Raw genomic sequence first — 14,496 nt, forward strand, 5'->3', positions numbered from 1 at the left:
AAGTGGGGAGAAAGGGGAGAGAGAAGAGGGCAGATGATGGAAGTGGGGAGAAAGAAGAGGGCAGATGATGGAGGAAAAGAATTGAGTTAGGGAAATACTGGAGAGGGTGAGGGAAATAGGTGGCGAGCTGTAGGTAGACAGTAAACAAGGAAATTGATGAGAGGATAGTAAGAGTAATCTAGATGGATGCAGAAAATAAATTGAAAAGGAAAATGAGGGAAAAAGGGATTGCAGAAGAGAGGTGTGAGAGAGGGAAGGAGAGGAGAGAGATGCCAGACCAATGGGGGTGAAAGGAGAGATGGGGAGGCATACAGTTTCTGGAAGGGGCATAGAAGGAGAGAAGATGCCATATAGGGAGGGGCAGAGAGATGGCAGACAGTGGATGGAAGGAAGACAGTAACAAGAAGATGAGGAAAGCAAAAACCAGAGAAGACAAAAGTAGAACAAAAATTTTCTATTTATTTATTGCTTTAGGAGACATGTCACTGTTTCTGTGGTGTTGCTTTGTATTCAAAGTCCAGCTTCTTGCTGGTTCAATTTAACCTTTGTCTATGTATTTCTATTTTATCCCCCCTTTTATAAAACTGTGGAGCGTTTTTTAGCGCCAGCCATGGTGGTAGCAGCTCTGATGCTCAGAATTCTATGAGCGTCAGAGCTGTTACCACTGTGGCTAAAATCCACACTATAGTTTCGTAAAAGGGGGAGGGGTTAGTTTGTGATGACATATTCCATACTAGGCGAAAGTGTTTTCTGTGTTCTGTGTGTTTGAAAGACATGGTTTTCTGTTAGGATTGACGGTGTAGGATTGATCTGTACTAGTTTGGCTTGTTTAGTTTTACAATGGGTGTATTGATGTTGTACTGCTCACTGCAATATGTAAGATGCTGTCTTTTCCTAGGTACTCATATGTGACGTGTGGCTTGTTACTAAAAATCATGTTTTTCGTACAGATGGGGGGGGAGCCAAAAAATGATGGGCCCCGGGTGTCACATATGCTAGGTACGCCACTGTCACACATGAGTACCTAGGAAAAGGCAGCATCTTACATACTGCAGTGAGCAGTACAACATCAATACACCCATTGTAAAACTAAACAATCCTACACCGTCAATCCTAACAAAAAAACATGTCTTTCGAACACACAGAACACAGAAAACACCTTCGCCTAGTATGGAATTAGTAATCACAAACTAACCCCTCCCTTTTTTACAAAACTGTAGTGTGGATTTTAGCCACGGTGGTAACAGCTCTGACGCTCATAGAATTCTGAGCATCAGAGCTGCTACCATCACGGCTGGAGCTAAAAAAACACTCCACAGTTTTGTAAAAGGAGGGATAAAATAGAAATACATAGACAAAGGTTAAATTGAACCAGCAAGAAGCTGGACTTTGCATACAATGCAACACCACAGAAACAGTGACACATGTCTCCTAAAGCAATAAATAAATAGAAAAAAATTTTTTACCTTTGTCTTCTCTGGTTTCTGCTTTCCTCATCTTCTTGTTACTCTTTTCCTTCCATCCACTGTCTGCCATCTCTCTGCCCCTATATGGCATCTTCTTTCCTTCTATGCCCCTTCCAGAAACTATATGCCTCCCTCTTCCATCTCTCTTTTCACCCCATTGGTCTGGCATCTCTCTCCTCTCCTTCCCTCTCCCACACCCCTCTTCTGCAATCCCTTTCCCTTTTTTCCCTCATTTTCCTTTTCAATTTATTTTCTGCATACATCTAGATTACGTTCTTACTACCCTCTCATCAGTTTCTGTTTTTACTATCTACCTACAGCTCACCACCTCTTTCCCTCACCCCCTCCAGTATTTCCCTAACTCAATCCTTTCCCCCCAATCATGTGCCCTCCTTTTATTTATACCCTCCTTCCATCATGTGCCCTCTTTATCTACCCCTTCCATCTAGAACCTTCTCCTCTCTCTGTCCACTTCCATCGTCTGCTCCCCTCTTTCTCTCCTCCCATTTCCTTCCTGCATTTGCTCCCTTATCTCTACCATCCGCAAATCCATCCAGCATAGACTCCCCCTCTACCTTCCCCACTACCATCCAATGTCTGCCCTTTCTCTCTCCATCCATCTTCAATCAGCATCTGCCCCCTTTCTTTCCCTCCATTGCCTCTCCCGGCTCCACCACTCTTCCATTCCAGCAGTGTAGCTGCCGGCTGCTGGTCCACCCCACTCCGACGTACTTACTCTGGAGCAGAGTCGGCAGCCGCATGCTGGAAGGTTCCACGATGACTCGTCTGCTGGCTTTGCTCCGGAAGAAGTAAGTACGTCGGAGGGGGTGGACCCGGGAGACGCAGGGAGTTGTGGCAAGGTCTCGCCATGACTGCGGCTGCCGGGTCCACCCCCTCCGACATAACTTACTTCTTCCGGAGCAAAGCCAGCAGACAAGTCATCGGGGGACCTTCCTGCTCCTCAGCACGGCTGCCGACTCTGCTCCAGAGTAAGTAAGTCAGAGGGGGGTCAAACGGCAGCCGCGCTGAGGTGCAGGTCCTGTTGCACAGAAGGGCAGGATGATCCAGACCTGGCCGGCTGTGCACCACCCTAAGGTGTACACCCGGGGCGGACAGCCCTCCCCTTGGTACGCCACTGACTTAAGGTACTATTTTATCTCTTGAGGTACGGTAAATACTGCCTTTCTTCTTTTCTATAGAAAATCTTATCTTCTTCAGTCTCGTGCTTTTGGGGCCAGCAGTTGTATGACGGGTGGGAACTTTCTTGCCTTCAGTGACTTTTAGTTTACAGCATTTCCTATTTATTTTAGTTTCTGAATTTTAAAGAACTACAAATTATGCAAGATTTCATTTACAGTTCTGCTCAGAGCAGTCCTTTCTGCGAGTACGTTAACTCTTTAGTAGTCCAATGTTTTTCTAACCATCTATGTGCTTCTTAATGCAAGCCTTTTTTTACTTCGCAACTTATTTTTAATTCTAGAGTTCCAGAATTTCTTAACTGGGAAAGTTAGCCGTGTTTCACAACGGGTCAAGTTGCCCATATTTTCAGTTAAATCATCGACCATGTGTCCAGTCTTAATAAGATCTATTCACAACTGTATCATTCAGTTCTAGTTGTAGCAAAACAGTCAGCTTTCATGGAAGTGAGAGAACCAGCTGTATTTCTGTTTATCATTTCAGTTGTGGTTTTAACTTTGGTAATAATAATAATAATAATTTATTTATATGCCGCCATACCGAGGAGGATCTAAGCAGCTCACAGCATGGAGAACAATACATACATTTCAATAAAAACATCATAATAAAATACAACAAGAAAATACATACATTTCAATAAATTGATCAAAATGGAAGTGCAGACCATGCGAATAGAAAACGTGAGAATGAAAATGCAAACATGGGGCTCCTTTTACGAAGTTGCGCTAGGGCCTTAGCGCATCTTCGTAAAAGGAGCCCATGGTTTAAATTAAGAGAAAAACATTAAGATACCAATAAGGTAACTTCAGCTCTGTTTCTGGATTCTGTAAGTCAACTGTTGATGAGCAGGAGCTGGTCTCTAATTCACAGGTGACATAAACTAGGAGCTGTGGCAGTTAAAAAAATAAAAATTTATTCAGTCGGTACATGCTAGTTGTACAGCACAGCTCATAAACTTACCTATGCACATCTACATAGGTCGCAGGTGTTGTATGTCTAAAGAACTATGATATACTTTGCAGATACTATTTTCAACTATACAGCATAATTAAGGAAATATGTACACTTACCTATTTGATAAGCAAGAATGTTTATTTTTAACAGTATAATAATGAGGGGGCATGGCTTAACGCGAGACACGAATGGAAGTGTAGTCGCAAAGCTCCTCACCATCTAGGCACAAAATATAAAAAAATATTTTTCCTTTTGGATAATTTCATCAAAGAAATAATTGATAAAGAAGAAGAACATAGTATAAATGAGATGACCTCTTTAGCTGAAGTTGAAAACGAAGCCTGAGGTAACTGAGAGCTGAGAAGGCAAAGTGCCGTTTTCTATCTCTAACGATATTGTGAGAATTGAAATGCAGCGCTGAGGCAGCCTGTGAGTGAAAAGCCGAAGGAGAGGAATACCGGCTTTAGAAAAGTGAGTCGTTAAAAAAAAAGATAAAAATAACTCAAAGTTAATTGAAATAACAGATTACTTGAGTGAATTTCGCTCTCCTATATCACAGCTGCGATTGGGCTTGTGAGAGGAGAGCTGCAGGAGGATTGCCGATTTTTTTTTTTCCTAAGCATTGAAACGGCGTGATATTGAAGATAGGTGACGGATCGGTGCACCATCGGAGACAAATAAATGACAGAGGGAAAAAGTTTAAATAATATGGTGAGTGACTGACAGCGAAAGGAATTGGAGAGGGAGAGAGAGCTGGCAGTTTGAATCTACCCTCTTTTAAAACTGTGAAAAGACTCAAAACTGCAGATTTTATTTCACTGCTGAAACGGCAAGACATCGAAGAGCTGGAATGGTGAGGCAATAAAGAAGAAATGCTGATATTGAAAAGAATAGTAGCTAACTAAAGAAAAATTGCTGATTCTACCGAATTGTCTTTAAGCTAATGTGAAATGACTGTGAGGAAAGGCTGATATATTGAATTGGCAAACGGAAGGAAAAAGTTTCAATACAGTTTTAAAATTAATACTGTTAAAGCTATAATTATTAGAAGACTTGTTTAAAAGTAAAAATACTAACTACAAAAAAAAAAAAAAAGTATAAGAAAGATTATACTCTTAATGTGGATGTTGTCAATAGAATTCTTAAGTGTGGCAGTTTGAAGCGGCCATTTTCAGCTTAATGAAGAAATGGAACACAGAGTAACTAACTGAACTCCTGCCTGAAACCTATCTATTTGTTTATTTTTCTTCAATAATAGATAGATATTGAGATAGATAACAAACAAGAAACTGCTGACACTGAAAAAAGACTGAGAAGAAAATAATTTTTAACAGCTTTCCTCTGACTGATACAGGGAGGTAGTGAAGTCAAGCTGGGGAAAAATTGACCAAAAAGAGGAAAGTTTTAAAGCGGTACTAAAATTAGTACTGTAAAAATTATAATTGTGTAAAAACTGAAACAATACAGATTATTGTGAATTCTGACCAAAAGAAATTATATAGTCTCCTGAAATTACAAAGAAAGGAAAGGAAAAAAAAAACATTATGGCAAGTACCAGACAAAGCAAAAATGAGGTTGGAACGTCAGCGAAAAGACAAAAACAAGATCAAATAACACCAAGCAAGATCCCACTTCCAGCAGAGGAACCCGACATACTAAGTAAAGCTGAAGTTATGGAAGAACTAAGACAAATAAAGCAAATGCTTAAAGAAACAATAACAAATATGTCTGAAATGAAAGAAGAAATAATAAACATTCACAGACAAATGGAAAGTAACAACAAAAGAACAACTGAACTAGAATCAAAAATGGAGGTCTTAGAAATTGAAACAAATAGATGCAAAAATGATAGTATGGAATTAAACAAATTAAAAGATCAACTGGAAGATTATGAGAATAGAGGAAGAAGGAAAAACATTAAACTTTTTGGAATACAAGAAAACTTGGAGGGGAAAAATGTTATACTTTTTCTAGAAAATCTAATTCCAAAAATAATACAAATGGATCTGAAACAACCTCTAGAAATAGAAAGGGCGCATAGGATCCCAATCAAAAATACGGAAAACAAAAGCAGACCAAGACCAATAATTTTCAAAATGCTTAGATACCAACAAACATTGGAAATATTAAACGCTGCAAAGAAAGACAAAAATCTTAATTATAAAGGATCTAGAATATGGTTCCTACCGGACTTTGCCAAAAACACAGCAAATAAAAGAAAGAGACTATTAGATATGAGACCTCAACTAAAAGAAAAAGGTTTTAAATATGGTCTATATTATCCAGCGAAAATGAGAGTGTCATCTGGTGATAAATCCATATATTTCGAAGATCCTGAAAAACTGAAAGCTTTTCTTTCTAAACCAGAACCTATGATATTTTAATATAAATTCAAGATGTATAAGAAAGAAAGAGCAATACATGGAAAAAGCATTAATAACATACTAAATATATGATTTAAGATGAAAACTTAATGATGTAAATAACAATACCAAGAAATATATAAATAAAAACTGTTAAATGGATAAATATATATTAATGAAATGATATGAAAATATGACTAAAGATATTAATGGTTAATATAAATAGATAAAAGGAGAATTTAATGAATAATAATTGCCTAGAGGGGAGGAGAATGTTTGGATTGCAATCCAATGTGTGTCCTTAAGCAGCTATTATATTGGGTGGGTAAGGGAGGGAAAAAGATAATATTTACTAGAATGTTTAAGGAAAAAATAAAAAAGGGAATATATATTTTAGGGGTAAATATGTGTGTCGTGAAAAACATTTTTTGGATTTTAGAAATAGAAGAAGAGAGGAAAAAGATTATAATGAAAAATATTAAATTGTATAATGTCTTTTAAAATATATTCTATTAATGTCAATGGCCTGAATCACGTAATCAAGAGGAAAAAAGTATTAACATTTCTAAAACAGCAAAATGCGGATATTTACTGTCTGCAGGAGACCCATCTTAATATGAAGGAATCACAGAAATTATCAGGTGGGTGGGTAAAGGAATGTTTTTTTGCTCCAGCAGTGGGTAAAAAAGCAGGGGTTGCAATTCTTATAAATAAAAAATGTATGGCCAAGATTAAGGTAAAAAATTCAGATCCACATGGAAGATGGATACATATTGATATAAGTATGGGAAATGATACCCTGACGTTGTTCAATATATATGCCCCTAATTCGAATCAATCAGAATTTTTTAAAAAAATACAGAATATGTTATTACCACTGACTGCCTCTAATTTAGTGGTAGCTGGAGATTTTAATGCTGTAATGGATCCATTATTGGATAAAAAACCAGGTAAAAGTATTAAATCTTTAGGTCTAGATAATTTGGTTCAATCATGTGACTTGCAAGATATATGGCGTATTCTTCATTTTAATGATCAGGAATTTTCATTTTGTTCACAGGTTCATAAATCATTTTCAAGAATAGACTATATTTTTGTTTCAACAAATAAAGTGCAACAAGTGATTAAAGCTTCCATAGATCCTATTATTATTTCGGATCATGCGGGAGTATGGATAGAATTACAATTAGATCAATTAGAGAATGGTAGACCTCTTTGGAGATTTGATAATGCATTGCTTGTGGATGACAAATTTTTGGAAAATTTTAAAACACAAATTAACGATTTCTTTCAAATAAATTTAGTAGAGGATACATCTATAGAGAATGTATGGGATGCATTTAAAGCAACTATGAGGGGTAATATTATATCATATTCAGCTTTTAGTAGGAAACAGATTAAAATGCAATATATAGAATTAGAAAAAGAAATAAAAATTTTAGAAGCTAAATTGGTAAATAAATGGGAATATAATGTTTTGCAAGCTCTTTTGAAAGCAAAAGGTAAATATAATGAATTAACTTCAAAAATGATAAGAAGAGATTTGTTTTCCAAGCAAACAGTGTATTATGGAAGCTCTAATAAGGCGGGGAGACTATTGGCAAATTATCTTAAAGCAAAAAAAAGAAGAACTAATATTAATGGAATAAAAGATGAGAATGGTATAATAACAAATCAAACAAATATAATATTAAAACAATTTTTAAAATTTTATAAGGACCTATATTCGTCCGAGCCTTATTTGGAGAGACAAAAAGACGGAAAAAATTTTTTAGATTTAATTAATGGACCTAAGATTCCTGATCATATAAAACGGAGTTTAGATGAACCTATATCATTAAAAGAATTAAAAACAGCATTGAGATCTCTTAGAGTTGGATCCGCTCCAGGTGGTGATGGTTATACAGTAGAATTTTATAAAACATTTCAAAATATCCTTTCCCCACATTTATTAAATTTATATCAGACACAACTTATAAAAGGTAATATTAAAGGTACTATGGCTGAATCAATAATACCGTATTTTCGCGGATATAATGCGCGCGTTATACGTGTTTTTACGTACCGCGCATACCCCTCGCGCGTTATATGCCTGAGCGCGGTATACCAAAGTTTTAAAACATAGTTCCCACCCCGCCCGACGCCCGATTCATCCCCCCAGCAGGACCGCTCGCACCCCCACCCCGAACGACCGCTCGCACACGCTCCCACCCGCACCCGCATCCACGATCGGAGCAAGAGGGAGCCCAAGCCCTCTTGCCCGGCCGACTCCCCGACGTCCGATACATCCCCCACCCCCGGCAGGACCACTCGCACCCCCACCCCGAAGGACCGCCGACTTCCCGACAATATCGGGCCAGAAGGGAGCCCAAACCCTCCTGGCCACGGCGACCCCCTAACCCCACCCCGCACTACATTACGGGCAGGAGGGATCCCAGGCCCTCCTGCCCTCGACGCAAACCCCCCTCCCCCCCAACAACCGCCCCCCCCAAGAACCTCCGACCGCCCCCCCAGCCGACCCGTGACCCCCCTGGCGACCCCCACGACCCCCCCACCCCCCTTCCCCGTACCTTTGATAGTTGGCCGGACAGACGGGAGCCAAACCCGCCTGTCCGGCAGGCAGCCAACGAAGGAATGAGGCCGGATTGGCCCATCCGTCCTAAAGCTCCGCCTACTGGTGGGGCCTAAGGCGCGTGGGCCAATCAGAATAGGCCCTGGAGCCTTAGGTCCCACCTGGGGGCGCGGCCTGAGGCACATGGGCCCAACCCGACCATGTGCCTCAGGCCGCGCCCCCAGGTGGGACCTAAGGCTCCAGGGCCTATTCTGATTGGCCCACGCGCCTTAGGCCCCACCAGTAGGCGGAGCTTTAGGATGGATGGGCCAATCCGGCCTCATTCCTTCGTTGGCTGCCTGCCGGACAGGCGGGTTTGGCTCCCGTCTGTCCGGCCAACTATCAAAGGTACGGGGAAGGGGGGTGGGGGGGTCGTGGGGGTCGCCAGGGGGGTCGCGGGTCGGCTGGGGGGGCGGTCGGAGGTTCTTGGGGGGGGCGGTCGTTGGGGGGGAGGGGGGTTTGCGTCGGGGGCAGGAGGGCCTGGGATCCCTCCTGCCCGTAATGTAGTGCGGGGTGGGGTTAGGGGGTCGCCGTGGCCAGGAGGGTTTGGGCTCCCTTCTGGCCCAACTACCAAAGGTATGGGGTGGGGGGGTCGTGGGGGTCGCCAGGGGGGTCGCGGGTCGGCTGGGGGGCGGTCGGAGGTTCTTGGGGGGGGCGGTCGTTGGGGGGGGGGGGGTTTGCGTCGAGGGCAGGAGGGCCTGGGATCCCTCCTGCCCGTAATGTAGTGCGGGGTGGGGTTAGGGGGTCGCCGTGGCCAGGAGGATTTGGGCTCCCTCCTGGCCCGATATTGTTGGGGAGTCGGCGGTCCTTCGGGGGGAGGGATGTATCGGACGTCGGGGGGGGGCATCAGGCTTTCAGGATGGGGACAGACCTTCAAGGGGGGACAGTGCACGGAAGTCAGGGGGGTAAACGGAGAGTCGGGACAGCGCACAGAAAGTCAGGGCGGGCGAAAGGAGCGTCGGGCAGCATGCGCGTTATATGCCTGAGCGCGGTATACCAAAGTTTTTGTACATATCATCGTGATTTCTGCGCGCTATACCCCTGTGCGCGTTTTACACGGGTGCGCGTTATATCCGCGAAAATACGGTAATTGTTTTGCCTAAGCCAAATAAAGATCCTACTTTGGTTTCAAACTACAGGCCTATATCTTTGATAAATGTTGATAATAAACTTTTGGCGAAAATTTTGGCTTTGAGATTAGCCAAAGCTCTCCCACATATTATAGATATGCATCAAACAGGTTTCGTTGCTAAAAGACATTCCTCTAATAACTCTAGACTATTATTTCACATGCTAAACTTATCAAAAAAATTGAATGAACCGGCTTTTACAGTTTCATTAGATGCTGAAAAAGCATTTGATAGGGTAGAATGGAATTTTATGTATCAAGCTTTAGAATGGTTTGATATAGGTTCTGGATTTATACAAATGGTAAAAACATTGTATAGCTTCCCAATTGCAAGACTAAATATTAATAATAAGATATCTGATGGTTTTCAATTACAGAGGGGAGTTAGACAAGGCTGTCCTTTATCTCCTTTATTGTTTGATGTTGTATTAGAACCCTTATTGTTAGCAATACAGCAAACGAAGGAGATACAAGGTATTCCATATTCAGATATGGAATATAAAATTTCGGCTTATGCTGATGATATTTTGCTTTATTTGAGAAATCCAGAGTCAACCTTATCTTCTCTATTGGAATTAATTGATAAGTTTGGTAAATTTTCAGGTTATAAAATTAATTAGAATAAATCTGAAATTATACCCTTGAATGTTCATTGTGTAAAAGGATTATTTGATACTTTTCCATTCATATGGAAAGAAGAAGGATTTAAATATCTTGGCATTCAAGTTAAAAATACAATTGAAGATACTGTAAAAGAAAATGAAAAATATGTATTAAAAAAAGTTACGGAGTTATGTGAACAATGGAACCCATTACATATTTCTTGGTGGGGAAGAGTTCAAACTATTAAAATGATGATATTGCCTGTGGTTTGCTACCAAATGAGTATGATACCTATTTATTTTCAGGGGTCCTTTTATAAAAAACTTAATAGCATTTTAACAAAATTTCTTTGGCTTGGTAAAACACCTAGAATAGCTTTAGTAACTTTACAAAAATCAATTAAGGAGGGAGGGGTAAATTTTCCAAATTTCTATAGGTACCATCAAGCCTATATTTTACGTCAGGGTATGTATTGGATCCTCCCAGAACTTATAGATAATGCACCAGATTGGTTATATTTGGAATGGCGCCTTATGTTTCCCCTAAATTTAGTTCATTTGCCAAGTATTAATATACCCAGAAGATATAGAGAAAATAAAATAATAATGGATACTTGGAAAACGTTAAGATTTATTGATAAATTAACACCTATCCCAATATACAAATCAACTAATCAATCTATATGGATAAACTCCAAGATCAAAATTGGCGGAGCTCAAATCCTTTGGAAGAACTGGATTATTGCAGGCATTAGATCTTTAGATGATGTTATTTCAGAAGGTAAACTGCTGGATTTTTCACAATTGCAACATAGATTTGGTCTTAATAAAACACAAAGTTTTAAATGGTTGCAATTGAAGCAGGCCATTCAGGTAGGGTTCCCTGAATGGAAAACATTGAACAATCAATATAGTTTAAAATTCTTATGCTTTAAAGCAGACTTCCTAGGACATCAAGCCGCATTGTGGTATAAATTAATATCTGAATATTTGAATAAAAAACCAAAAAATGGTCTAAGAGACATTTGGAGCATTGAGATTGGACATCAAATTAATGCATCTCAATGGCCACTAATTTGGTCTTGGAGAATGGGATGTACAATGTCAGCATCTATGAGACAAACATGGTTCTTTTTACTACATAGAGCTTTTTGGACCCCAACACGTTTGCAAAAATTAGACAATTCTAAGTCCAATAAATGCTGGCACTGTAATCTAGAACCAGGGACATTAGATCATTTATTATATCATTGTCCCTATATTAAAACTTTTTGGAATTCAATTTGGCCACAAATTAACAAATTAATGGAAAATCATATTGCAATATCATATGATACAATTTTATTTGGAATGTTGATGAGAAAAAAAAGTCAAATTTCACCAGAAAATAATAAGCTTTTATTAATTATGACAGGGGTTGCCATTCAACATATAACTAATAACTGGAAAAATTATAACAACCTAAATTATACATTTTGGTGGAATACAATATGTCACATTTTTAAAATGGAAAGAACAATAGCAATACAAAGAGGGACATATACTAAATTTAAAAAAATATGGGGGCCATTGACAAAATACTATAATGAATAAATAATAGGATATTTTTTTTTTTTTTCTTTTCTTCTTTTAAGGAATTTTTTTTTATGACACACATAGAGGGGGTAAGGAAAATAATTTATACAAAATAAGTTATAATATATTATACAAAATGTAACGTATGAATAAAAGGTAATAAAAGGATGGGGGGAGGGAAATGGGACAAAATTTGTTTAGAATATATTGTATTAGATATAAAAAAAAGTTATTGAATATTTATCAAATGTATTCTAATATGTTGTATACTTTTTATAAAATTTGAAAATTAAAAATATTATATTAAAGTAATGAAAGGGTGGGGGGAGGGTGAGGGGGAAAATCAAATTTAAATATATAATGTATTAGATATAAAAGTGATATTATGCATTTATCAATTGTATTATATTATTATGTACACTTTATGTAAAATTTGAAAATAAAAAATAATGGAAAAAAAACAAAAAAAAACAGTATAATAATGATGGCATATTTTAATTAGGTATTTACATTTTAACTGAATTGCATTTTTTAAAATTGATGTTCTATTTAAATTAGGAACATGTTTTTTGAATTGTATTTCTTCACTGACATATCTGTTTCTCTTGTTGTGAATCGCCCAGAACTACTGGCAGGGCGGTATACAAGAAAATAAATGATTATTATTATTACTAAGGTGTGCTAACCGATTTAGCGTGCGATAAATGCTGAGGCGCCCATTATATTCTATGAGCGCCTTAGCATTTAGCATGCACTAATTTTTAGCAAGCGCTAAATCAATTAGCGTATGCTAAATCAGTTAGCACGCGCTAAATCGGTTAGCGTGCCTTAGTAAAAAGACCCCTTAGTTGGACATGGCTCCTTCTTAGTGCACCTTCAGGAATCTGTTTGGGAGTCAAATAAGTCTTCTTTGTACCAGAACAATTATGATCCTTTTTGGATCTGAAGACTCTGGTGGCAGGGGGAATATCAGAAACTATAGAACAGTAGTTATAATATGTTGTTATAGCTGTTAAGCCTATTTCCAGATTATTGATTTGTTTTTCCTTTTTGAGTCTCTCTACTCTATGGAATTCTCCTCCTCCAAGTTGTGGTCTGAGAAAGATTGAATATATTTTGTTTGTTAATTAATATTTTAATTAAACATTAGTGTTGTAATTCCTTTTATACATTTTCTTTCTGTTTTTCTTGAACAAGAGGATTCTTGTGAAGTAATTGAAATTTCAATAAAAAATAAAATTAAAAAAAGGAATCTGTTTGCATGTTGAAGCCTGGGATGCCACCTATGGTTACGTAACTCCGTTTACGTTGCTGCATTTCTCAATTTGTTATTCTACACCTACAGCTTTGCTTGTATGACACAGCTGTACCCGCCAGATATGTACTACCCTCAGTTGTATTGCTATCTTGTGCAAATCTACACTAGCCAATTATTTAGCGCTGCTGAGGCATCCAGCTATATGCCACCCCTACTATCCTAGCTGTATGACACAGAGGTAGAAGCCAATTGACAACATTAGTCACAGTACCTAGTATAGCACCAGAGCAACACACAGGTGGCTGGCATGGATGTAGCAGACAAATATGCTTACATACAGCAGACTGCAGTATGATATATATACCACAATTAGCTCTGTGCCATAGAGACAGTGTGTACTGCGTAGATTCAGCTTGAAGAACATGTAAGTACGTAAATCGCTCTGAGTGTGGTTGTGTAACTAAAAAAAGGCGGCATACAAGTCCCAATCCCTTTCTCCTTCCGCTGTGGTATAGATAAAAGCATATAGCTATATGGAGCTCATATAGCAATCGAATGTATGGCATGGCTGCAACAGCTAGCTGTTTTTCCTTAGTTTAAGCAGCTGGCTGTATGCCTCTCCTACAACATTAAGATTTACAACTCAACTGCAGCAGTCATCCCTCTGTCACATTTTCACTTTGCAGCTATATGACATGTCAATGGTCATCTGTATAGCACAGCTGCAATAGTCTGCCAGCTTGCATGGTTGTGACAGCCAGCTATATGACACATTTGCAGTACTTAGCTCTTTCACACAGCTACAGCAGCTATTGGTAAGATACAGCTGTAGCAGACAGTTTAATGGTACAACCACAGTAGCCACATGTAGGACTTATCTGTCTCAGTCACCTTTATGGAACAGAGAAGGCGGGACACTCACAGGGAAGGCCTGAAGCCCACAGGTAGTAGCTGAAGTGGGCGAAGGCACCACTACTGCGGTGAGGAAAAAAAAGGTTAGATGGACCGCAAGGTGGAAGGGAGAAGGGCAAAGAAGAATCGGCATGGGAGGAAGGAGAGGGGAGGGATGCTGGAAATAGGAAGGAGGGGGAAAGAGAAGAGCTGGACTCAGGGACATATTTAGAAAGAGCGGACGAGAATTGCTTACATTAATCACATTAAAAATGTGCTAAATGTACAGCCCTATTAATTTTATAATAAATTTCCTTTTTATTTATAGGCCATGGTACGTAATAACCGTGTGGAACTCCTTTCTCATCCTGTATGTAAACAGTATTTGCGTATGAAATGGTATGTAAAAATTGCCTTTATAATATTGCTTTTATAGTATTGTTGCTTTAT

At 39.1% G+C, this 14,496-nt stretch overlaps 1 protein-coding gene across 1 annotated transcript in view; it reads left to right on the plus strand.

The window, feature by feature from the left end:
* The window catches only part of TRPA1 (transient receptor potential cation channel subfamily A member 1), a 199,799-nt gene that overhangs the window by 115,644 nt on the left and 69,659 nt on the right, over positions 1–14,496 (plus strand). The window contains exon 19 of the mRNA XM_033929784.1: positions 14,375–14,445. Coding sequence (XP_033785675.1) covers positions 14,375–14,445 — 71 coding nt within the window. The remainder of the gene's footprint in view (positions 1–14,374; positions 14,446–14,496) is intronic.

This window comes from Geotrypetes seraphini, chromosome 2, assembly GCF_902459505.1.
Source record: "Geotrypetes seraphini chromosome 2, aGeoSer1.1, whole genome shotgun sequence".
NCBI classification, from domain to species: Eukaryota; Metazoa; Chordata; class Amphibia; order Gymnophiona; family Dermophiidae; genus Geotrypetes; species Geotrypetes seraphini.